General features: G+C 38.4%; 1 protein-coding gene and 1 long non-coding RNA gene across 2 annotated transcripts; both read left to right on the top strand.

Annotated features, from left to right (window-relative positions):
• Positions 1–16,863: 16,863 nt before the first annotated feature.
• On the top strand, positions 16,864–18,839 carry LOC113074675 (C-X-C chemokine receptor type 4-B-like). The gene is made up of 2 exons (XM_026247542.1): positions 16,864–16,987; positions 17,267–18,839. Exons 1-2 carry the CDS (start codon positions 16,970–16,972, stop codon positions 18,311–18,313), a joined length of 1,065 nt encoding a protein of 354 aa, XP_026103327.1. The 5' UTR covers positions 16,864–16,969; the 3' UTR covers positions 18,314–18,839.
• A 2,151-nt stretch (positions 18,840–20,990) lies between these two features.
• LOC113074677 (uncharacterized) lies at positions 20,991–26,421 on the top strand. Its single transcript, XR_003280693.1, has 4 exons — positions 20,991–21,135; positions 24,542–24,644; positions 25,628–25,657; positions 26,377–26,421. It is a non-coding gene; the product is annotated as an uncharacterized LOC113074677 (long non-coding RNA).

The raw sequence follows: 26,421 nt of genomic DNA, 5'->3' as shown, positions 1-26,421 counted from the left end.
TGACTAGTGCAAGTCATTTCCATTTTGAGAGGTTTCTTTATTGCTCTCAGTTTTGTTACATCTGTTTTCTGCCATGCTCCTTCACCTTGCCTGATGTTTCTTTGCAACATCGCCTTGTTCAATTTGTATTCCTAAATTACCGAGCATACCATCACTGTCTTTCTGAGGACTGAGACACACCTGCAGTCAAGCAGAACATCTCACACTGCGCATTGAGCAGCTAATCGTTTCATCTGCACCTATATCGTTCAGACGTTAACGTTTTCATGTTTGTTCACCTCTTTTAACACTTGTGCTCTAATTGTGCTTCAGAATTAGGAGCACTCGAAAACGTTTAGACAAAATAATAAATTACTCTTTCCAAGCCTTAATGTTTGTTTTTTTCCTGATTGACACAAATGAATCTCATCCTTCACAATTAAACGTTAACCAAAAAAGAGGCAGTACTCACCGTAAGGGCTCGGTCTTCCAAATAAGAAGTTTTTTTTTTTTTTTTTTTTTTTTTGTGAATGCTTCTCACATATTTTGCATCTTGACCACGTTAACCAACAGATTTGACTTCTGTTATATATCGATACACTATTTATTGCATCCGCGATATCGTTAAACGCACGACAGGGGATTAGTAAGAATTAAGAAAAAAAATCTTTGAACCTTCCTAACTTCAGTATTAATAACTTTGTTACATATTTAGTCGAGTGACAGTTATTTTCAAAATAGTGTGCCGTGAGGAAACGAGTCACTTTCATCATCATCTGTTTGAATCATTTTAGTGAACCGATTCATTTAGACGGTTCAAAAATCTGATTGATCCAGTTTCCATAATATCCCCCTCTCCACTAGATGGCACCTACATCAATGATAACAACGTCTGTCCTTTTGCCCTCACTTTTGTTACAGACCATAAAATGAAAATAGCATGCTGATACTGCCATAAGTTCAGTATAGCTACATTGTTTTCGTTTTTTTCACAAGCTTTACTTTAATTGCAAATTGTACATGCCTACCTACACAACAACGCTTGGCCTTTTGCCCTCACAGGCTGTAACTTTTGTCACAGACCATAAGATGAACATAATGCTGATATTGCCTTTATGCAGTTCAGTAGCTGTGTTGTTTTACACAAGCTTTACTTTAATTTCATGGTACATGGCTGTCTATTATACACAACAACTGTGTGCCTGAAATGAATAAACAGATGAATACATTAAAAAACACATATCAGTTTAAGTACAGCAAAGTTTATAAAAAGGCTAGAAGTGGTTAAGATGAACCAAATACTGTTCAAATATCATTTGCATGCAAATTATATCATGAAGAATGTAATATATATTTATAAAAAAGGAAACAGAAAAAAGAACAGAGCAAAGTACAAATTGTTCTACCTCATAGCAGGAAGTGGTTTTGATCAGCAGACCAAATCACACATTATCTAAACTATGCCTACATGTGAAACTCACTGTAGTACCTCAAATCCCACTAAAACATCCTAAAAGATCAGCATATGTAAGTTCACTTTTGGTTTTGGCATGCATACTAACAAAAGCATGTTGTTCCAGCCCACTCCAGAATAATGACAGAAAACAAAAAATGTTTGAAAAATTCATTATTTTGTCATTCATTATTTAGAGGCAGCATCAGCATGATTGATTTGCAGGCTTTCGCTGCCTTTTTTTTCTGCCTAATTAGCCTTTGGGCCCTCGGTCACAATAATACAAGCCATCTTTTGTTTCCTGTGGCAGCCTTTACTCTGGGATCCATATCCACGCACACATGGGAATACTGCATGTCACTAGAGAGCAGCTCCCCATCATGGCTGCAGGGCAGGAGTGGAGCCGCACGGTGGAACCGCCACCATCCCTCTTACTGATTTATGATCTGGAGAGCAACAATAAAACAAGGAGGAAGCCCAATTATTCTTCAGAGGGAAACTGGAGAAAGTGTGTTAGCCTTGACTGGAAGAGAAGTGGGCGTGGGAGAGAGGGAGATGAGGCCGGCCCTATGCAGCAGGTTGATTCTTCCCCAAAACCCAGCCTTCCCTAACTAAAGTCTTGGAAGAACAGATTTACACCAATCAACAATCTAATTTTAAATCCTGAAAAGTTGCTTTCGATCTGCAATTTCAGTTTTAAGTCAATAGCAAATACTGACATATCTTCTAAGTAAGTGAAGCTTTACATTGGTACAGTCCTGCAGTGCTTGCAGTATAAGAAAAGCTGGATATGAAATTCGACACCCCCAGAACATCTGAACACCCAGGGGAGAGAGAACACAGGTGCTTAAAGGAAGAAAAAGAAAAAAGAGATCATTCCTCGCATGAAACACTGTTATTCATCAAACTTTGATTAAAGCACGGATATATGCCATCTCTAATAGCACTCAACAGAGTGATCACAGATTAAATGTGAAATCTGAATGTCGCTTGACATATGCTTTGAGATAGGTTCAATCAAAAGAATAAAGACAAGATCTTGAATTAAGGTGTACGGAGTGCCACCTGGTGACTGTTTACTATAATGGTTTATATTGAATATAAATCTTGACAGGGTCACTGTCAGATGAGGTTACTATTTAACCCTTGTTCTCTGTTTGGGGTCTGGGAGACCCCAAGGTCATTGTAATAACTTAAAAGCATACTTAACAAAAAAGGTTTATCCACAACCTTTCAGAATCATTCATTTCACGTTTTATTTTAGAAATTATTAATTCTTATTATTATTCTTCCCCATGTTATTCTGTCTATCAAATAATTAAAAATAAAAATATATTTTGTACATTATAAATGACTTGGAATTATTTACATATACAGCATTTGTGGTTTCTGAGACTTTAAATATATTTTTTATTTAATTATTATTATTATTATTATTTTTTATAAAGTCAGTCCTAATATAACATGAGGGATATTTATATATGACTGAAAGCATTTACTATAATTTTTATTATCTGGAATAAGTTTTGATAAAAATAAAATAAAATAAGAAAAAGTTGGTTGAACCGACACCTATGCAATCAATGTGAATTTAACCAACATAATAAAATGAACATCATAATCAGCTTTCTTTCACAGATGGCAGTGCACATATTGTTTTCTGTCTGTGCATATGTGTTTTTAATGTGTTTATTTTGGTAAAATTCAGTGATGCTTTTAGGAATTAACAAATTTTGCGAAGTGAATCAGAAAAAAAAAAGAAGCAAACCCTGCTCTGTCTTTGTTAGCCAATGAGTTGCATTAATACTGACAGCACTAAGCAGATTGGGAGATTTATGACTAAAGTGCCATGACTTCTGAACTCTGTTCTGCCCTGGAGTGCTGTAATGAACATGTGACCCTGCCCTCGAAGCACAGCTATAACAAACAGGAGCAAGATGTTACATAATTAACTTCTCAACCATGCCATGCTAAAATCTGTTGACATATGAGAAGAGTGTAAACCCATGTCACCTTTTCATTCTCCATGATGAGTTTGTGGGAACAGCATATGTGATATGATCTTTGTTCTTGTATTTGTTGTGCTTGGTGAAGATGGTTAATCAGAGAACCTGACGTAAAGACATTTAAAACAGAACAGTCTGTTTACCACAAACATAAATCAGATTAGATACACCAGTTTCAACAGCAGAGACTGCAAACACGGAACAAAGTTTTGGTCTCTATCTCAAACCTTTTCACCCACAAACATAGCTTGTTTTTTTTTTTTCTTCTGTTAATAGAGTTGATTTTAGTAGACTTTAATTGCTGGATATGATTACGTTGCAAATTCTCAACAGAATCCAAATCAAACAATTAAAATCATACAACATTATAATTTTGACAACCAGTCTTGACTGCACCTGTCAAGCTCAACCATTCAACACTGTTACCCAAATTATGGTAAGAAAAAAACAAAACAATTAAAATAAATAAAATAAGTGTAAGTGTAAAAAAATATTTTGTTTATTTCTGGAAAATATACATTTAGCCATAACTATAAATAAACACTCTGGGTTGAAAATAAAACGTAAAATCTTATGTAGCTAAATAAGACATTCATGGACGTTATATTAAAAGTACTTATTCAAAAAGCTCCTTTGTTTCCGCCTTTCATACAAACGGGTAAACAATAAACAATAACTTTACATTTTGAATCTTTACTTACCATTATGTTTCAATCACTTCTCGCTTCTTTCACGGTGAGAAAATGGCGGCTGCTCGCACTGGAGACGTACGATCTTAACGTGACGTGCGTTCTCTCCTTCACGTCCGCGTTCCCAACCCAATGCCGCTGGGTTAAAATCGAGACCTATTTTCAACCCAAACTTGGGTTAAAACAAACCAAAGTCCCAACGGTCTCAACCCAGCATTTGGGTTGGAAAAAAACAACCATCGTTTTTAGAGTGAACAGTTTGCCCTAGATAATAGCCCCTACAGAGTAATAACTATAGGTTAAATTATCAACCGTCTCACTCATTCTGGTGTATTTTTCTTCAACATGCATATCTACACAGTAAAAAAAAATGCTTAAAAAAATTAAACAAGAAGTTGCAAATAACACTGAAGTTGTATAAAACAAGTATTATTGGAGTATTTGAGTAATTTCTCTGTAATTCTGTAAATATCCATCCATCCATCCATCATCTTCCGCTTATCCGGGGCCGGGTCGCGGGGGCAACAGTCTAAGCAGAGACGCCCAGACTTCCCTCTCCCTAGCCACTTCCTCCAGCTCTTCCGGGGGGACCCCGAGGCGTTCCCAGGGCAGCCGGGAGACATAGTCCCTCCAGCGTGTCCTAGGTCTTCCCCGGGGCCTCCTCCCGGTGAGACGTGCCTGGAACACCTCCCTGGGAAGGCGTCCAGGAGGCATCCGAAATAGATGCCCGAGCCACCTCAGCTGGCTCCTCTCGATGTGGAGGAGCAACGGCTCTACTCTGAGCTCCTCCCGAGTGACCGAGCTTCTCACCCTATCTCTAAGGGAGCGCCCAGCCACCCGACGGAGAAAGCTCATTTCGGCCGCCTGTATCCGGGATCTTGTCCTTTCGGTCATGACCCACAGCTCATGACCATAGGTGAGAGTAGGAACGTAGATTGACCGGTAAATCGAGAGCTTTGCCTTACAGCTCAGCTCCTTCTTCACCACGACAGACCGGTACAGCGACCGCATTACTGCAGAAGCTGCACCGATCCGTCTGTCAATCTCACGTTCCATCCTTCCCTCACTCGTGAACAAGACTCCAAGATACCTGAACTCCTCCACTTGAGGCAGGAACTCTCCACCAACCTGAAGTGGGCAATCCACCCTTTTCCGACTGAGAACCATGGCCTCGGACTTGGAGGTGCTGATTCTCATCCCAGCCGATTCACACTCGGCTGCAAACCGTCCCAATGCACACTGAAGGTCCTGGTCTGAGGATGCCAACACGACAACATCATCCGCAAAAAGCAGCGACGAAATCGTATGGTCCCCAAACCGGACACTCTCCGGCCCTTGGCTGCGCCTAGAAATTCTGTCCATAAAAATTATGAACAGAACCGGTGACAAAGGGCAGCCCTGCCGGAGTCCAACATGCACCGGGAACAGGTCTGACTTACTGCCGGCAATGCGAACCAAGCTCTTGCTCCGGTCGTACAGGGACCGAACAGCCCTAAGTAGGGAGCCGCCGACCCCATACTCCCGGAGCACCCTCCACAGGATGTCGCGAGGAACACGGTCGAATGCCTTCTCCAAGTCCACAAAACACATGTGGACTGGTTGGGCAAACTCCCATGAACCCTCCAGCACCCTGGAAAGGGTATAGAGCTGGTCCAGTGTTCCACGACCGGGACGAAAACCACACTGTTCCTCCTGGATCCGAGGTTCCACTATCGGCCGAATTCTCCTCTCCAGTACCCTGGCATAGACTTTTCCAGGGAGGCTGAGAAGTGTGATCCCCCTATAGTTGGAACACACTCTCCGGTCCCCCTTCTTGAAAAGAGGGACCACCACCCCGGTCTGCCAGTCCAGAGGTACTGTCCCCAACCGCCATGCGATGTTGCAGAGGCGTGCCAGCCAAGACAGCCCCACAACATCCAGAGACTTGAGGTACTCGGGGCGGATCTCGTCCACCCCCGGTGCCTTGCCACCGAGGAGCTTTTTAACTACCTCGATGACTTCAGCCCGGGTGATGGACGAGTGCCCCTCCGAGTCCCCAGCCACTGCTTCCTCAACGGAACACAAGTCGGTGGGATTGAGAAGATCCTCGAAGTATTCCTTCCACCGCCCGACGATATCCCCAGTTGAGGTCAACAGGTGCCCATCTCTACTGTAAACAGTGTTGGTAGGGCACTGCTTCCCCCTCCTGAGGCGTCGAACAGTTTGCCAGAATCTCTTCGAGGCCAACCGATAGTCCTTCTCCATGGCCTCACCGAACTCCTCCCAGGCCCGAGTTTTTGCCTCCACGACTACCCGGGCTGCAGTCCGCTTGGCCTGCCGGTACCTGTCAGCTGCCTCCGGAGTCCCACAAGCCATCCAGGCCCGATAGGACTCCTTCTTCAGCTTGACAGCATCCCTTACTTCCGGTGTCCACCACCGGGTTCGGGGATTGCCGCCTCGACAGGCACCGGAGACCTTACGGCCACAGCTCCGAGCAGCCGCAGCGACAATGGAGGTGGAGAACATGGTCCACTCAGACTCAATATCTCCAGACTCCCTCGGGATCCGGTCGAAGCTCTGCCGGAGGTGGGAGTTGAAGATCTCTCTGACAGGGGGCTCGGCCAAACGTTCCCAACAGACCCTCACAGTACGTTTGGGTCTGCCGAGTCTGTCCAGCTTCCTCCCCCGCCATCGGATCCAACTCACCACCAGGTGGTGATCAGTTGACAGCTCCGCCCCTCTCTTCACCCGAGTGTCCAAGACATATGGCCGAAGGTCTGATGACACGACCACAAAGAGCTGTCAACTGATTCTGTAAATATGTTTCTACACAATTTTTTGTCAGTATATAAAAATGCATACATATATGCATGTGTGCATAAAAAAATTAATAAAATGTACACAATGGTTTTTGTAGGACAATATTTGAAAAAAAAATTACACAACCCAGTCTTGTCCCAAATTCTGGTAGCAGGGTTTCAAACTTCATTGAAAATAAAACAGACATGACATGCAAATAAAAAAAATAAATAAATAAGCAAATAAAACACATGATATTTCTGAAGGTTAAACACCACCGTGTACTGACCATTTTATTGGAAAAGTGGAAAAAATACTTTCTAAGAGTTTCAGACCTTACTTTATACTTTATTTTAGGAAAGTGGCCTCTGACTTTCCACCCATTGAGCAGATAATGGTGGAAAGAAGCCCGGTGGGAAGCCTTGAAACCCTGAGCTGAATGCAGTTCGGCTCCAGATGTGTCACTTTGCCATTTTCCACAGCAACAAAGCACAATCTCCGTGCTCCGCTTGTGTGCTTTCAGAATGGCCGTGTCATGTCACTAATCTCTGGGCGCTTGCCTTTGTGTGTGGCTCCTTCAAGCCTGAGCTGTAGCTATTCACTCAGAGCAGACCACACTTCACACCTCCTATCCTCCAACCCCCCAACAATACAAGAGAAGAGGCCATCTGCCCCTCTAATAGATGTCAGGAAGACAAGCGTGCCTCCATATATTTTTGAGACGAGTGGATTTTGAATGCAATCTCCGGAAACATTATTTCTTATATATAATATATATTTTAACTGTGGAAAAAAATTTGAGCTCTAAATTTCGAGCTCTAAAGTGAACCGGACATCCACCTGTGCCACCTCAAAAAAAAAAAGAAGAAAAACCCTGGCACCCATAAGTGAGTGGGTGTTATTATTTATTCATGTCTCGGAATGAATACGAGTTTAACACGATCAATATATAGCCTGGCGTGCCTCTGCCACCACTTTAGTTTTACTCTCTATCGGTTGGTTGAAATGTCATAGATCATGAAGTCATGCTTTAAAGTGGTTTTCTTGATCATGAATAAGCCCCTCTCTCGTTACAGGTGACACAGAGGTGAGTTCACACAACCCTGTTCGCATGACAGACCACAGAGCAAGAACATTCTAAAATAAGACCCTTTCTAGTGGAAAGTGGACCAGTGTGAATTCCAGCTTGTCAGTGACATCACTGCATGTTAAGAAAAGGAAACAAACAAGTCAACTTCTTGTTTTTAACACTTGTTCTCACGCAACCAGTGTGCAAAACAGGGAAATGCGTAGATGAGAAGTGTGACAGTGACTCATCAATGTCCTGGGCTATTGATTTAATTTAATTTTATCATGCATAAACAGGCTGTAGTGGTAGGTTGGGGGAGTTAACTAGACAGGGGAAGTATCTCTGAGGTTTGAACAACATGAGAAGCAGCAGCCATCAGCAGAACACAGGCCAGGTTCACCAAGAGTTCAGCCACTAGAACATTGTGTTTGAAGTAACATGTTGAATGGCAGAAGTTTGGTGGGCAGTGAAAGGGAGAGCTAATTACCCCGCAGACATCAGCAGACGGCCTCATTTGTTATTGCATGTTTTTTTCAGACTAAATGGCACTGGTAAAAACAGCTCTGCTGCAAGGTGTTCAGGCATTTATGCTCAAATACTTCTTAATGTAAGTGATTTTAGAACACCTGCTTTCTAGAGTGTTCTTGGCATTTGCTTATGTCATTGAATAAAGAAGTCAGAGACGGTTTTATAATCTCAAGTCCTACGTAGTGTTCACTGCCCCCCAGCTTCTCACTGAGCAGCCTTCATCAAACAGACAAAATGAGTTTAAGGTATGATGACAATATATTTCTGTAAATAAATATAGGTCATATAAATTGGATTGTTTACATATTAATTCTTGTTTTCTGCAATAATCATCTTAATTAAAGATATTTAAGGGATAGTTCACTCAAAATGAAAACTCTTTAATCATGTATCCATATATGAGTTTCTTAGAACCAAAGCAGTTGATAGGCATTGAAATTCCACAGTATAAAAAATGCTATGCAAGTGAATGGCTACCGTAAACTGTTTGGTTACCAACATTCTTCAAAATATCTTCTATTATCTTCAACAAAAGAAAGAAACCCATACAGGTTTGGAACAACTTGAAAGTGAGTAAATTATAACTGAATGTTCATTTTTGTGTGAACTGTGCCTTTAAATTAAAGCCATATTGAGAACAAACCCTAAGTATAAGCAACTATTAGTAGCCTAATGGCTGACAAGGTGAGACACAATGCTACACACCTGCTGCATGTCATAAAGCTGTATGCTATAACAAAGGCACAGGCACATCAAAAGTATGATTTGTATAACAGACCTATTTTGAATGATTTTATGATTCAGTGTTTTAGGCTTCCCTGATAAATGTGAAATAAGTGATTTGGCCTCAGGAACGCTAACACTAATCCATCTTCTGCAAAGTAAAAAGCAAGGAAATAGGATATGGGTGTCTGAGTGCAAAGACAAAGCACTCTGAAGATGGTTGAGCAATAATTTCTGGTGTCTGACACTGAGGACAGTAATAGGTGATTCAGTCTGAGTAATGAGCCGAAAGCACAGGTGTAGTCATCACCTGGAAATATGATAACATTGATTTAATAAACATCAGCCATGGATGCCAAAGAAATGTTAGCACAAGAAATGCTTTTAGTTCTCAATAACAGAACATCTGTTAGGAAACAACAGGCAGAATGTACAATTAGACATGTTATTTCTGCAGGTTTAAATAATAATAATAATAATAATAATAATAATAATATATTCAAAACACATTATGAAACCATGCCAAGGAAATGAAGCAAAATAATATCTCACTCTGCATCCTATACAGAGTTTAGTTCCCTCCTGGACTACCAGCTGCATCTGTTGATGTATCTTCAAGTCACTTCTTCTTGTCAGTTACATATAAAACCAGATGGAAATCACCCTAGGGACATGGCCCTGCTAATTCAATTAGACAGGCCTCAGCCGTGGCCAGATATAAGCAGTCCGTGGATACCCTGAAAAATGGCAGATTGATCCCCACTGCCACCCTGAAGGCTCAGGGCCCATGATTGATCAGACATTTATTTGATTTGAAGTGAGAGTGAAGAGCACTTTCCTGAGCTGTAAGTAAGAGGTCTGAACAAGATTTGCCTTGTCAAATTGTCTGCGTCTTGTGAAGTGACTTTGGCTGTGAACAATAGGTGCTTATACAGTTGTATGCAATTCAAGCATAATTCTAAACACATTGCTATGAGTGAGTCAGAACAGAAGAATGTGACATTATGAGGAATATTCAGCACCCAATATCTGTCTAGTTTTAAAGACATGAAATATGCTACTCCCTTTTGAGGTTCGTATTGCACAACCCAAATGGCCTTTTAAACAAAATGTGGACATGTTGTTCAATATATCTTTGTGATTTCTGCCAAATGTGACAATAGACAAGCTGACTAACTTGTAATTTAACTTTTGTGCTTACTGAAAACAGTTCAAATGTTTAATGCTTTCAAGATCCCCCACTTTTTGTCATGCCCGTCTTCGAGAGGTTTGAGCCTTAATTGATGCTGTTAAATGTGAAGTAAACACACAATGCTTATATCAGGATTATATTTTGGCTATTTCACAGCAGTCCTCTCTGTTTCACGGTCTTTTATCAGTGAAGACATCTCAGAATTAACAAGCCGTGACAGGAAAAGAGGGAATTTGTGGTGTGAAATGTAATACAAAATAAACTAAGAAGTGGTTACATACAAATCCCTTAATGCTGGGAGTTATATTCCCTGTCTGTCCACGGAAAAAAGCTAGGAGGCGGAAACTTTAGCCGGGGGAAAGGATGTCCTCTGTTTGCTTTTCTTACAACCCAAAGCCTCATGGGAATCTCCTTTCAGTTTCAGACTTTGACGTACTTTAAACATACAAATAACAAGACAGTATTATCTGTTGACATGACAAACATTTAATGAACCCTGTGGGGAATACTGAGTCATTTATATAGTGTGCATTGCAAATAAAAGTCAACACTAAGCAAAAAAGGTGTTCATGTGCTCCCCAATGAAAAGTAAATTAAACTTTGCAAAAATATGGACTTAAATATAAGTATCTGTGAGTACTTGGCATCGCACAGCAGTCAGGCGTCAGAATTTGAAGTTCAGACAGTTGAGAAGCCTATAATTATGGCAAGACATTCGCTGTGGCCCATTATTATAGCTTACAGCCTATGAAATTGAGGAACAAAAACAAGTCATGTTAACAGGTGCTTGTTTTTCATCTTTCTCTCTCTTTCACCTCCAGCCATGAAGCACAGAAAAATAACCATTTGTTTTCAGCTTGCTGCAGGCCATTGCTCCGGTCTCGTCTTTCAGGCTTGCTTTCAAGCAAGAAACCAGATCTTGGTGAAGACAAAGTGTGCCGTTATATGACTGTGCTGGTTATGAGTGCTTTGTTTCAGTCTGGTGTTTAAGAGATATCTGCACATCAGAGCTCGGATGCAGCACTAATATTCTTGATGCTACGGTGTTCATGTTGGTCATATGGGTTATATTTTATATTTTAGGACTATTTTGGTTTATAATTGTACAAAATATTTAAGAAATGCAGTATTAAGTATGTTTAAATATTTAGTATTTTAGTAAAAGTTTTAGTGATTAATAATTTTAATAGAAGTCCGAAGTTACCTTAACTTCTCCTGGCATCTTTAGAATTTTTTTTGAATATCAATATCTTACATAAGTAGAAGAAAATGAAGGGACTTTTTTTGATCGTGTTTGTTTGTTTTCTTGAAGTATCAGCACTGATGTTTTTGCTCTATATCTTGACTGACTTTACCTCAAATCTAACTTGAAAGGGGACTATTCACACATCAGTCACCTAATAAATAATAAACTACTATGAATTGCATTGTGGGTGCACTGAACGCTCATTAGCAGCCTGCTTAAGACTCTTCCGTTCACCTTCTCATGTGGTCTTATGAGTTGTCATCTGGTGCACCATCCCTCTTATCTGAGTCAAGTGAAGCAGAATTGAACAGGCCATGTGTCTGATGTGCCCTTTCTCTTCTACTTAAGCCACTCTGGCCATATGGGCGGATTTAGAGCTAGGGACACTTGAAAGGGGGCAAAAGGAGTGGCTGCCCCTCAACCCTTCTGTCACAGATAGTCATAGTGCTTTGCTGAATGCACACAATAGGCTCTATTGGAAGGTCAGACACAGGTAGCTCTGTAATTAAAACAGCTGGTAAGTCAGTCAGTTGTTATGGAGTGAATTTCCCACTGATAGAATAACAGACAAAGGGAAGCTGCACCTGTGAGGTCTATTTACCAACGGATTGCATGTAAAGTTCACCATTAAGAGACATTCACCAAGCATTACAAATAAATAGCAGCGATAACACTATATTTTGCTATCATGCCCAAACTAGGAAAAAGGATTTGGCTGTTTTGTAATCCGATGTGACATACTAACACTCGTCTACCATTGTTCACTTTCAGTATTGCACACTAAACCACAATTTAGTCGTTAGTGAAGGAAGGTAGGAACTTATCATGGAGAAACAGCAAACACCCTTCCCTTCAGACTTCATCTCATCCAAGAAAGGCCTGTGAGATGCTGTTGTGGTTTGTTTTTGGCTATGAGCCAATAATGAATATAAATTTCAAGCAACACCCCAGGGGAAGTGTCAGCATTTAAAATTTCATTTCACCCAACCTATTCTTTCCTTTTTCATTACCCCTTCGTTTTCGAAGTGAAGTCGTGTCAGGACGCGTGGGCAAAGTTTCTTTTTTTAATATGCAAACTGTAGTGCTTCCTGTTGTAACACCTCGGGCACCCACACAGTGCTCATGGTACAACATGTGACTGCCTGTTTTACGTGGTTACGGGGTAAACAACATGCAGCAAATCGAAAAGTCAACGTTTCTGATTGCAAAGCGTGTTCATCTGAATAGCAGTTCTTGAAATGGATTCCAAACTTGATGAAGGCAAATCTAAGGCCTGTCCAACTAATTCTCCTGTGAATAAATGGCCCTCTCCTCTAATTTCAAAGCTCAAAGCCATGACCTAATGCTATAAGAGGAAGAGCTTTCAGAAAGTCAATAAGTCTGCCCCACACCCAAGTAGGAAGCGTAAAAAGGTGCCTTTCGTAGATAAGGCGAACCTTTGTCCTTAAAAATTTCCATTGTTCAATCATAAGACTTACTTTAAACAGTCCTTTAAGACATTTCCTTACATGTCTGTGATATGCTACAGGCTTCAAACTGTGGTTGTGTTTTGAAACCTACTGAATATCAAAGTTTCAATGTCATGAACGCACAAGAACTGGATTGTTTCTCTGACACACCTAAACTGAGAAGGTATGCTTTATGATATGTGAGTGACACTATCATTTAGTCACAAAAGATGAAAAATATTCTGCGCTATAGAACATGAATGGACAGATCTTAACATGTAATTGCCCTGGTTATATTTCACTGCTCTTTTTGAAGGGAGGTGGGGGAAAAATATGCAGAACACAACCACAAAGATGCTGGAATTAATTAGGCAACAGTCATCCAACATGCATAGACATTAATAAATATCCCAAAGCAGAACCATGAGTAAAATATGTATGTTTTCCAGCTCACAAAAAAGCCTTCAGCTGTTTTGATCTAAATGATGTTCCAACTAAGGGCATATACATATATATATATATAAAAACCTAATAACCCTTGATCTTTAAAATTAGCTTTAAGAGATGTTTAGATTCTATTTTGCATATAAAACTAGTTAAATAAAATTTATATAATTAAAACATAGCTATTTTTTTCCATTGAAATAGCTAAAGAGGATCATTATCTGTGTTTTTTTTTTTTTTGTAATGCAAATGAATCATTTCTGGACTGTAATCATGCAATATATTTACCTGTAAATTAGACTTTTTAAAAAAGCAAATCAGGATGAAAAAAAACAACAATTCAACCTCCTTGGGGTTTTTAATGTCAGATCAAAGCACAAAAATCTCAACAGTCTCCACGCAAACAGCTGGGTCGTAAAAGCTGGAAACCCCCTAGCTCTGAATTTTATGATTAATTATGTATGGCTGCATATTTTCCAAAAAGCACTATCTTATGAACCAAAGCTGATCCTTCAGCCCTCATATTATTATGAATGTGATTCTTTGCAAGCTTGCTGACGGCCATGAATGAGTTGTGGCTGCAAAACAAGCATTGTTTACTCTCTGGAGGCTTTACACATTTCGTTCTTTATCTCTGCTGCATTCTTTTACCTTATTTCCATGCTCATTCCCTGCTTCTTAGCTCCCTTGCCGCTCTTCACACTTTTTATTTGAATTCTAAACAGCACACAGGTCCTTTGTGTTGTGGGTACAGGCGGTGTACACAGACAGACTGTGTTTAGTGCTCTCAGGACAGGGTATCTTATATTTCACAGGGGGGATTCTAGCTCTGGTTAGCGAAACACATCCTCCTGACCTGACCCTCACTCATATAATTGAAAGAAAACAAACCATGGAGGTATTGCCAAGTTAATAATTCAGCCTGGAAAGGCCTGTCAAAACCTGTTTTAACTTTCAGCGGTGGCGTTTGAGTGAATCCACTTATTAAAATGCATACAGTTTGCATTTTTTTCTAAATTAATGCAGTTTTAACTGAAAATCATAGCATTAAAATGTTGCACATTTATCAGATTATCGGCCTAGAAATAGCGGAGAAGCTTAAATATTTTATGTCTTAACATTTCCATAATTTTCCATTTACTAGTTAATAAGCATTATGTGATGTGCAGCTGCAACTAGCTTTGCCTTTCTGGTCTATTATGACATAAAATACAGAAATAATAATCTATAGGTATAGAAATACTTACAGTTGCTGAGTGATTTATATTATAAGCTCTAGACCTTTAAGTGTCTGAACTGTAATTTTTGTAGGATCAAGTGTTTGCTGTTATTGGACACAGTTACATGATCCTTAGGAAAAAGTGCATACAAATTCTCTCATGTCTTCATCTGTCAGTGAACACTTTTAAATCTACTTATTTTGTTCCTGCGTCACCTTCATTCCGTATCCATTACTCACCAGAGGCTCATGCTGTTGATGTTTCACATTGACACATAGATGGAGGAATTCCATCTGTGCGGTCCACAGGGCTCTCATTCTAAGAGCACCGATAGGGATCGACCTAATGAGAGGACAGACATAACAACAAACACTAGATGGCAAAGATGTTGCTCAAAAATGAAACTAATAAATTACTTAAATAGTCTCATGTTTCAAAGAAGCGCAATTCTGTCATAGCTGAGATTTAGTAGAGTCACAGAGAGTTTGGATCTGTCATGAAATGTTAGTCTAGGCATATGATAGAAGTGACTGTGTGACCTTCTGCTTTCATCACTCACGGTTCCTTCAACAATCAGAGTTCTGCACGAAACAAATTGCAAGGAGGACCAGAGGAGACCTGTCATCTAGTAAATCACACTACAAAGCCTAAAGCCACCACAAGGAACGGCCTCCACACTGTTCTTCACCCAAGAAACACATTGTGATTATAAACAAAACTGATGGGGTGTCTGGGAGGAAGTTTGAGGTGGTGGGAAAGTTAGCTTCAGTTGATCTGATTAAATAAATATGTAATGGAAGTGGGGGAAGTCGTGGCCTAGTGGTTAGAGAGTTTGACTCCTAAAGTGGGTTCGAATTTTGGGCTGGCAATACCACGACTGAGGTGCCCTTGAGCAAGGCACCGAACCCCCAACTGCTCCCCGGGCGCCGCAGCATAAATATGGCTGCCCACTGCTCCGTGTGTGTGTTCATTGTTTGTGTGTGTTCACTGCTGTTTGTGTGCACTTTGGATGGGTTAAATGTAGAGCACGAATTCTGAGTATGGGTCACCATATGTCACTGTCACTGCACATGTCACTGCACTCACTGCACTCACTTTTCACTTCACTATATATAGTGAGCCGGTCTTTATAGGAATAGTTCACCCAAAAATGAAAATTTGTTGAAAATGTATTAACTCTCAGAACATGCAAGATGTATATGAACTTGTTTCTTCATCATTGTAATCCAAAACAGATATTCTAAGTAAATATTTTAATATAAGAGAATAACAGGGGATTGTATTTTTTACTGAAGGAAGCATTATTTTGGACTGTTTTTGTCAGAAGTGATTGTTTGAATTGAAAATGACTTGATGGATTAGTTTCTGACAGGCACACAGATTTTTACTTTATAAAATGTTAAAAGATGGACTAGAGTTGTGTGGATTAGTGTGATGTTTGGATTCTCATTCTGACGGCACCCATTCACTGCTGAGGATCCATGACGTGACATTATGCTGAATTTCTCCAAATCTGTTTTGATTAAGAAAATAACTCATCTGCATCTATGATGGTGAGTTTATTATTTATTTATTTTTTAGCATTTTTTTTTTTTTTTGTGAACTTTTCCTTTAACACAAAATAAACTGTGATAGATGATCAAAACCTTTGCACAAATCAGAGTGGCTGGTATTGTCCCAAAGGGAATTAATTTGCCATAAGGACCTGCTGACTGCTCATTATCCCCCTTGAAGCTGCCTAGCAAATAAATAAAACAACATCAAAATAAGTTTTATCTATCTATCTATCTATCTATCTATCTATCTATCTATCTATCTATCTATCTATCTATCTATCTATCTATCTATCTATCTATCTATCTATCTATCTATCTATCTATCTATCTGGATTTGTAATACAAGCAGTGCCATTGAAGCAAAAAGTCTGTGTACAAACTATTTTTGTAACAGGCACGAGTGATACATAATATAAAGTTAATGTCAATAACCATTGGAGGCAGTGTTTATCATAATACAGCGCCGAGAGCGCTACCCTGTTGAGCCACGCCTACCTCATGGCCCCGCCCGTTGAATAAAAAAGGGGGCGTGTACGGTTTGACGGTGGCTTGTTTAAAAGCTGCTTGAGGTGATGCTCCGTTGACTGAAGTGTGTGGAGACTTTTTTATGTGGTTTATACGTTATCTGTTTGAACAACATGGACAACCTGGAATATGTAAGTTGATTTAGGACAAATGTAAATCGCAATGTAGTCTGATGTTTGATTAAATACTTTAAAATGAATGAGGCTCAGTCTGTTTTAAGTTGATCATATCTTGGAACCTGCACTTTTGGTGTCACGTTTTACCATTTAGGTTTTAAAATATTTTAGAAGTTTTTAAAAACAAGTTACTGTTTTGTTGTTTTTAACATTTTTTACATTGTTTGATGTCACTTTGTGAACTTTAACATATAATTTATAAGAAATTAATCAATTTACTGTTATTTTCTGCAGCACATCATTTTAGATAACAGCTCAGACTCCGGATCTGGAGACTTTGACTATGACGAATTCTGTGACCTTAAAGTCAGCAATGACTTCCAGAAGATCTTTCTTCCTATTGTATATGGGATTATATTCGTCCTGGGAATCATTGGCAATGGACTTGTTGTGCTTGTGATGGGCTTCCAAAAGAAGACAAAGAACATGACAGATAAATACAGGTTGCATCTCTCCATCGCCGACCTCCTGTTTGTCCTCATGTTACCCTTTTGGGCTGTGGATGCGGCTAGCGGATGGCTTTTTGGGGAATTCCTGTGCGTCACTGTCAATATGATCTACACTCTGAACCTGTACAGCAGCGTGCTGATTCTGGCTTTCATCAGCCTGGATAGGTACCTGGCAGTTGTCCGTGCCACAAACAGCCTGCAGTTTAGGAGGTTGCTCGCAGAAAAGGTGATCTACCTTGGAGTTTGGCTCCCAGCGACCCTACTCACTGTCCCCGATCTGGTGTTCGCCAAAGTCCACAATACGGGCATAAATACGATCTGCGAGCTCACCTACCCACAGCAAGCAAACATAGTGTGGAAAGCCGTTTTCCGTTTCCAACACATCATCGTTGGCTTTTTGCTGCCTGGTCTGATCATTCTGACCTGTTACTGCATCATCATCTCAAAACTGTCCAAGAACTCCAAAGGTCAGGCCCTGAAGAGGAAGGCGCTGAAAACAACGGTCATCCTCATCCTCTGCTTTTTCATCTGCTGGTTGCCTTACTGTGCCGGCATCCTGGTGGACACTCTGGTGATGTTGAATGTCATATCTCACAGCTGTTTCCTGGAGCAGGGTCTGGAGAAATGGATCTTCTTTACCGAGGCGCTTGCGTATTTCCACTGCTGTCTCAACCCCATCCTTTATGCTTTCCTGGGAGTCAGATTCAGTAAATCTGCCCGTAAGGCTCTGAGCATCAGCAGTAGATCAAGTCACAAGATGCTGACCAAGAAAAGAGGTCCTATATCATCAGTATCTACTGAGTCGGAGTCATCTAGTGTCCTGTCCAGTTAATGGACGCTTTGTACATAAAACTTTCCTACGTGGATGATTAAGCTTTGATTTTTTTTTTTTTTTTTTAAAGGACTTTACTACACTTTTTGTATATTGTAAACTTGTTGTGTTGATGAACATTTTTTAACACTTTTTATTCAACTACTAAAATATATATATATTTTTTAAATGTTTTTAAATGTCCTTTTTTTATTTTAGTACCTAAAGGCAGAGCCTTGACAAAGTCTGTATACTTGCAGAAGTTCTTATCAGGAAATGTTAGCAAACTGTTGCATGGTCTTTTGTCTGATTAAGAATGTGTAGTGTAAATTATTTGTACATAGTTCATTGTTTGTCATTTGTTTTGTGTGTGTGTGCGCACGCACTTAGCGTTTCCTATTTCCCCATAAGTGTTTTTATATTTATTGAAATGGTAGCTCACACTGTAAAAAAAAAAAGTGTAAAAAGGGGTTGTAATTTAATCATGTCACAATTGTCACATTTTTACTTCCATTTCATAATAAAACCTAAAAATCACCAATTTTAATGAGGTCTGACAGTGTCATTACTTTTCTCCAGTGGCCATACTCTCACTCACACACACACACACACACACCCCTCCACCCAAATCTGTCAGTGGGGGTGGGGCAGAGCTGAAGTGGAGTGAAGGTCTGTCAAGTTACCAAAACAAAAGCTCCACCTGATCTCCCACTGAACAGAATGGCTGGGAGAGGGTCTGTAATTTTAAGAACATCTGTGTTCTTTAGCGGTTTAAGCAACTGCTGATACAAGACACCCATCAACCTACAAAGGGACAGAATTGGCCGTCCATTGGGATTTTTGTTGTTGTATCAGATAACAAGCAAAAGAAGTTAATAAGGTAGTTTGAAGATGTCAAGTTTGAAATAATAAAATCTACAGAATAGAATAAAAAATGTAATGTCTTATACTGGTATAGGAGAAAAACATTTTAATGAGTATTGACAAAACCCTAATTATTCTCATGAATTCAATACAGTCATTTCCTAAATTGGGGAAAAAAAAAACACTAACTTAGATTTAAAACAGCATAGATTAAAATCAATATAACAAAAATTGCAACGATGAATCAGTAATTTACATTTTTAATTGTATATATGTATCAACAGTAAAATAAAGAATATTTGTCATGTATATATATATATATATATATATATATATATATATATGACAAATATTCTTTATTTTACTGTTGATACTCTAAGACTTGCACTTTTTGACCTCTGTTTGCAATGCAAAGATTTCAGTCATCAAGTTGTGGTCTATTGCTTGATGAATAATCACCATGTAACAGAAGCAAGTCAGCAGTCCTGAAGAAACTATAAACCACACTGGCAGAACCTAGATATTCACAAGGTTTATATTGTAATGGCTTAACTCATGTTTAACACAGTGGGCTAAAATTACCATTTCTAAAGAGGCCAATGAGGTGTGAAGTACTCTGCATCAGAATTTAAGGTTTATGGTTATTTTTCAGTGTCTGCTCTCACAGTAAGAAGCCAGTAAAAATAGAGCATTCGGTGCTGCATTTTGTTCATTTGGAAATGTTCTGGAGTGGTTCTGTCATTAGCATAAGAGCTGTTCTCAAAAGCCACGTCACACCATTAACACTCCATTGAGCTCAGCTGGACCATCTCTCCCATCTCTAAACTGCCATTTGAAAAGAGACGAACCAAAAGGGAGCTTCTGGAAATCTGCTGGGAAAACCCTATATTATCAAATCCCGGATCTTAGACAAACCTTAGCCATGCACATCACAGGTCAAAAACAGATGTTAAATTCATCCAAACACTCAAATCACAGCCCCTTTGATAGTTCATGCCTTTAATAATTGATGTCTTTAATAATAATTATGTCAGAACAAAAGAACACAAGGTATGATAGCGTACTATATTTAGAAAGTAATGAATTTAAGCCAGCTGCTTCTCAAAAATGGCCAAAAATGTGCTTGACCTGTTTATTTAGATGTGTAAATAAAGCTATAAAGGGAGCTTTATTACACAGAAGGTTTATCAGACTGTATTTCTTACTCTTGCCATTAGTTTATTATTACGTTTACATTGTTTTGGCTGAAGAATCAGGAAGGCAGTTTCCTGTATCAGGACCTCCTGTGACCAGTAGCTCTTGAAAGACTTTATAGCCCTATAACACAACTGAACAGAACAAACCGAAATGGTGGTCTGGAACTCAAGAGCAAGAGAGTTCTGAGGTTATTTATTGCCTCATTAATTATACAGTGACCCTGGTTAGGCTATATGAAGCAATCCTACTGAGAAAAAAATATAAACATACACTATATACAGTATGTAAGTAATATATAATATATATTATATGTTTACGTGTTCCACAGTAGGTCTATGTTTCTCAGAAATTAATATTCATTGGGTTATAGAAGTGTTTTAGCAGCCCTGAACCACAGATGAAAAACATATTCAAAGGGTTTATATGATTTAACTCATGTTTAACACATTCATTTTCTTGGATGACAGTAGCGTTGCACTGTCAATATATAATGTTTTATTTCACTTAATTATTTTACTTTATGTTTTATATACACGAGCCGAGCAGCTTGAATGAATAAACCAGTACCTAGGAACCTTTTATTCCCGCGGAGACGTGTTCTACACGGACTCGCGAGGAGGCTGTGAATGTGCAACAGCAAAACACTTCCACACTTTTCCACATGTCCACCGCTCCCAGTGGCTGTTTTTGCACAGAAACAAAACTGAAATCTTGAATATCTAGTGCTTTTGTTTCACTCCATCCTTTCAGAGCCGAACTATGACTAAAGAAAATGTACAAGGGTGAGAATACAATCTCATTGTTTTCTGCGGATGTGTAATATTCGTGGTCAGTTTATTCATTAGCGTGCCTTGCTGCTAGCTGAGTCTGATAGAGTTTCAGATGATTGCATCAGCAGTTTAGAGATCTTTAAATATGACAGCTGAACAGTGGCTCTGTATACTAACACTTGGAGTTAAACAACTGTTCACATATACTTAATTACTTTTGCAACAGTTTTTACTTTAATTTGTGAATAAAATAAAATATTAGGTATCCATAGTGGAGACATTTGCAGTGCAATGCAGTTAATAAACCGAGTTAGTGTAGAGGAATTTTATGCCGTAAAAGAAAACATTTGATATGGATAAGCAGTGCTTATGATGTACTAGTTGCAGATAGTTAGCAGTTTTTAATAATTAAGGTAATGTCTGTTAATGGCGTAATCAAAAACACAGTTTGATGATAATGATTTGCTTCTCAAGGAACAATTATTGTCATTATTAATTTTTTTTTTTCAAGATTTTATGATAAATAGAAACTACAAAGAAAAACATTTCCAGTAATTGATGTCGAAAAATAATCTCATGAAAATGAATTGATCATTAAAATTGATCAGATAAAATAGACCATTATAATAATAGTTATTTTAATAGTAGGCCTACTTTTCAAAAACCGAAGTGAAAGTAACTTTTCAAACACAATGTGAAAGTAAGAAAGATTCGTTTTGATCTCAGAAATTCATTACATTGATTGTTTTCATGTTAGTTATTAGCAGATGAATTATTAAATTGTAATTTCTATAATCATGCTATGCTGTGCCCAAAGCAGTGTTATGTGAACAATACTGTCTATGGTTTAATATATAAACCACAATCTGATGAGTCAACAGATGTGTTCTGGAGTGGTGTGGAGGGCTGAATGCTCAACCCTTATATTCATAGCCCTGCTCTGCTCCAGGCCTTGTGTTTCTGTGTAAATACATAACCTCGAAAGAATCTGGCTCAGGCCTTTAATTATCGGCAGCCTTCTCATTCTCTTCTATCTGCCCCAGTGCTTCCAATTTCCTGTGAGCAGAAATTGCAGCGATGCTTTGGGGGACCGTCATCCGTGAATTCCCTTGAAAACTGCTCCGTGATGTGCATATCTTCACTGTGGCCCTTTATGTCCTCTGTTGCCGTTACGTGCAAATGCATAATGCAGAGGGGGTAGTGGAGTTGTTTATTGCCCACTTTTGACACGGTTGAGGCCTCAGCGGTGCCTGCGGCTGGACCGTTGTTGTCTTGGCCGTGGTAGTGCTGGGTAAGAATTTTTTACCGATCCATTGTGTTTTAACTTCTGTAGGTCTGTGCACAGGCACTTGATCCTGTGTTGGTGCCTGAGGGCTGCCATATGGTTACCTGCCCGGATTCTGCTGTTTTTGGAAGTTCTTTGTAGATCAGTGAGGGATAAAGGCCAAGACTGAGTCACAGTTTCTCTGTTTGTTCTGTTGTTGTTTGGAGTAATCAGTGTTAATTCTGTTAATGTCTTGAGGTAGAGTTGGTTTTGTTCTGCTCATGTTGTTGGCCACCTGTTACTCTTGGGGTTTCAGGTTAAATGGTGCCATTCATATCTTTAGAGCAAGAGACCAGAATTTAAATTTAGCAAATGATTGATTTGTAATGGGTGTATTTAAAACAGTTGGTCAGTCCTGTTAATCGGAGACCATGTGTTATATAATGAGAGTTTAAAATGTTAATGGAGCTCACAGATGCATGCCATTTCCTTTAACCTCTGCCCCGTGATCAGTTTACATATTGTTGGGGTTTCTGTGTAATTGTGTTTGTTTTAAATAACTGTTGTACTGCTTGGTAATTCATCTCAGCCATCTTTTTTTCCATCTAAGTAAGCTTGTTTCCTGTCATATCATTATATAGAGGAAATCATTAAGAGTCTGTTTTTTAACTGCCAATTCTTACATAGAGCAGCAGATTTGCCAATGTCACGTAATTTACTAATAGGCTAGTAAATTAAATTCAAGAATTTTTTTTTTTTCCCTGAGTAATACATATCATCAGTTTTGTCTGTAATGGATGTATTAAAAAGTCTGTACGATTTCTATAAGAAGACCAAGGCTGCTATGAATACCATTATGAAATATTTTAGTAAATTAAGATATCTATTTTTTTTTTAATTAGTGTTGTAGTGATTAATCGCGATTAATCGGATCCAAAATAAAAGTATTTGTTTGCATAATATGTGTGTGTGTCTGTGTGTGTGTGTGTGTGTGTGTGCTGTGTATATCACGTATATATAAGCAGACACAAATGCTTGAATCTATTTAAAAAAAATGTATTGTATACACATTATATGAATATAAACGTATACATGTAACAATTTTCAAAATATAAACTGTATGTGTGTATATTTATATATATACATAATAAATATACACCACACACACATATATTTTGCAAACAAAAACTTTTATTTTAAATCCGATTAATCACTACAGCACTAATTTTAATTTATTTTATAATAGAGATTTATTCCTGTGATGGCAAAGCTGAATTTGTCATTGTCCCATGATTCTTCAGAAATCATTCCAATGATGATTTGCTGTTGAAGCAACGTTTCTTATTATTATCAATGCTGGGAACAGCTGTACTGCGTAATGTTTTTAGGAAAATAGTCATAATTTGTTTTAGGGTTTTTTAATGAACCGAAAGATCAAAAGAATATAATTTATTTGAAATATAATTTTTTAATTACATTATTTTAACTTGCTGAATAAAAGTAATGATTTTTTAATATATATATATATATATATATATATATATATATATATATATATATATATCTGGTAATTATTCAGTTACTATCTGACACACTTACCATGCTACCAATACAGCCTCTTTTTAATGACCGTGTCAGTTACTAATTGCACTTGTGGTCATGTGAGCAAATATGGACTGAAAAACTGCCGTTGACAGTTTATGGAACTCAACTGAATTCACATAATTTAAAAGTGAACTGAAATCACTATTTGCATTATCGATCGTTACTCACTTCCATGTTCTCATTCCCATTCTTTACTGTTAAATCAGTTATGTCTGTTTCTACAGCATGAGACAAGATGTACAATATTACACATGTGCTACTGTAGACAGACATCACTCTTCCTGTGCTGCCTATAACTGGACTACCGAAACCACAGGAGCACAAACAAGCAGACATTACTGATGAAAGTCTAATTTAGCCTCTGTTGTTGTTTTTGGGCATGTTGAAACAATAGATGAAAGACGCAACAACTTAAAAGCCAGCGGGATGCTGTGCCTATGTGTGTAAGCCGAGGTTGGAATGCTTTCCCCCATCTTTCAGAAAAGCTTCCCGGAAGGAAATGAGATGGAAGTTTGACAGAGCTGTTTTTATGGTGTCTTCCTGTTGTAGAGCCGGTGAGGATGAGCAGCAGGCCCAGTCGAAGAAAGCCCTGAAGAAACAGCAGAAGGAAGCAGAGAAAGCTGCAAAGAAGGCAGAGAAGCAGGCCAAGCTGGTGAGTGTGTGCCAGGAGACGCAGACCCTGCCTGCTGTGCTGCCCATGGCCCACCGCTGCCGTATGGAGGGGTTGTCATTGTTTTACTATTCCTGTGATTACAAATCTGTGTACGTGCCTGAACAAAGGGACATTTGTGCATCCAGAAAATGACAGTTATTTGCCAGAAGTTTTGTGAAAAGCATACTCTCCCTGGAAAAGTAGAATATATTATTATATATAACTTTAATATATAAAATAATAAAATAGTAATAAAACATATACTATAATAATAAAGTGAATAATGAAAAACAGTTCAATAATATCCATGTTCAAATATTTTTACTTAAAGTCTTAAGGAGTTTTTTTTTTTTGTGAGTGATTCAGAGACGAGAGACATGAGCCAGAACAAATGAATAAAGTCATTATTACTTATATTGACATGCTGATTTGAGTAAATTACAAGGAATGCAATTCTATTTTACCTAGAAAAAGTCGATTCTAGCACTCTACTGTACTTGCAGACATCAGTAAGTGTTTGAATTTGTATCATTCAAGATTCAAGATTCAAACAACTTTATTTATCCCCATAGGGCAATTCAGTTTTAGCCTACCAGTCGTATTAACAAGACAAAAGACAACACTTACTCAAGCATTCAGAAACACTGTCAATGATATCATATTGCTTTTTGGCACCAGAACGAGCAACAAATACACAGGCCACAATACTTAGTCTGAGCAGCGATCAACATTTGAGTAAATAAATAAATAATAAATAATAGAACAGAGGTTTACGATGCCTGGCACCTATCTAGTTGGGCTAAAATAAAAATCGGCTATCAAAAGCTGATGGCAGAGATTGTATTTGTATTTTGGTAAGATTTTAAAGTGATATTTCAGTGCTTGCCTTTCTCCAGAATAATCAGTATGTGTTTAATGTTTGTGTTAGCTGATTTCCCTCTGCCGTTGAAGTTTTATTGAAATCAGTTCTCTCTTTGATTCAGGCCGCAGAGCAGCAGGAAGCTGATGAGGATGTAAGTATTTACTGCTATCTGTCCAAATTCACATTTTCTGTCTGTTATTAGCCATATCAAGTGCTGAAGAAATAAAAAAAATATATATATATATAATGATTTTTATCTTCTTAGTGTTACAAATATATTACGAATATATATTTTGGAAAGATTTTTATGTTTTATTTTTTTAATTTACTGATCACATTTTGCTTGCAGTTACAATGAATGGGGACTGGATTCTTTTTTAATTATTATTATTTTTTTAAGTAAAGGTTACAAATAAATGTAAATCATTCACTGAATATCTTGACAACCCAGGCAATGTCTATTTGAAGAACATTTTTTTTTAAAATATTTATCAATGAATTGGTTGATCTAGTTCACAAAACAGTCTCAAGATTTGCTTAACTCCATTGATGATCCATGATCCAGTCACAAGGTTCTCAAATGAACAGCTTACTGGAACGGATGATTATCAGTTATAAACTTAATGAATTTTCAGCGTACTAATGTATTTAGTTTTTTTTTTTTTAAACTAAATGTTGCTCAAATGGACTTTTATGATTTAAGGCTTTGAGGTTTAAGTCCCATTCAAACACTACTTTGGTGTCACACAGAATAAAGTAATGTAACTAATGGGTGAATAAATGATGACAGAATGAACAGATTTCTTCTTTTTTGCTGAACCGTTCCTTTAAGATTCATTACCATTCCTATCATCTTCTCTTCTCCACCAGGATTTTGCCAAGGATCGCTATGGGATCTCTCCTATGGTCCAATCC

The sequence above is a fragment of the Carassius auratus genome, unplaced genomic scaffold (genome assembly GCF_003368295.1).
Source record: "Carassius auratus strain Wakin unplaced genomic scaffold, ASM336829v1 scaf_tig00015350, whole genome shotgun sequence".
NCBI lineage: Eukaryota > Metazoa > Chordata > Actinopteri > Cypriniformes > Cyprinidae > Carassius > Carassius auratus.
This window is presented reverse-complemented; position numbering and strand designations above follow the sequence as displayed.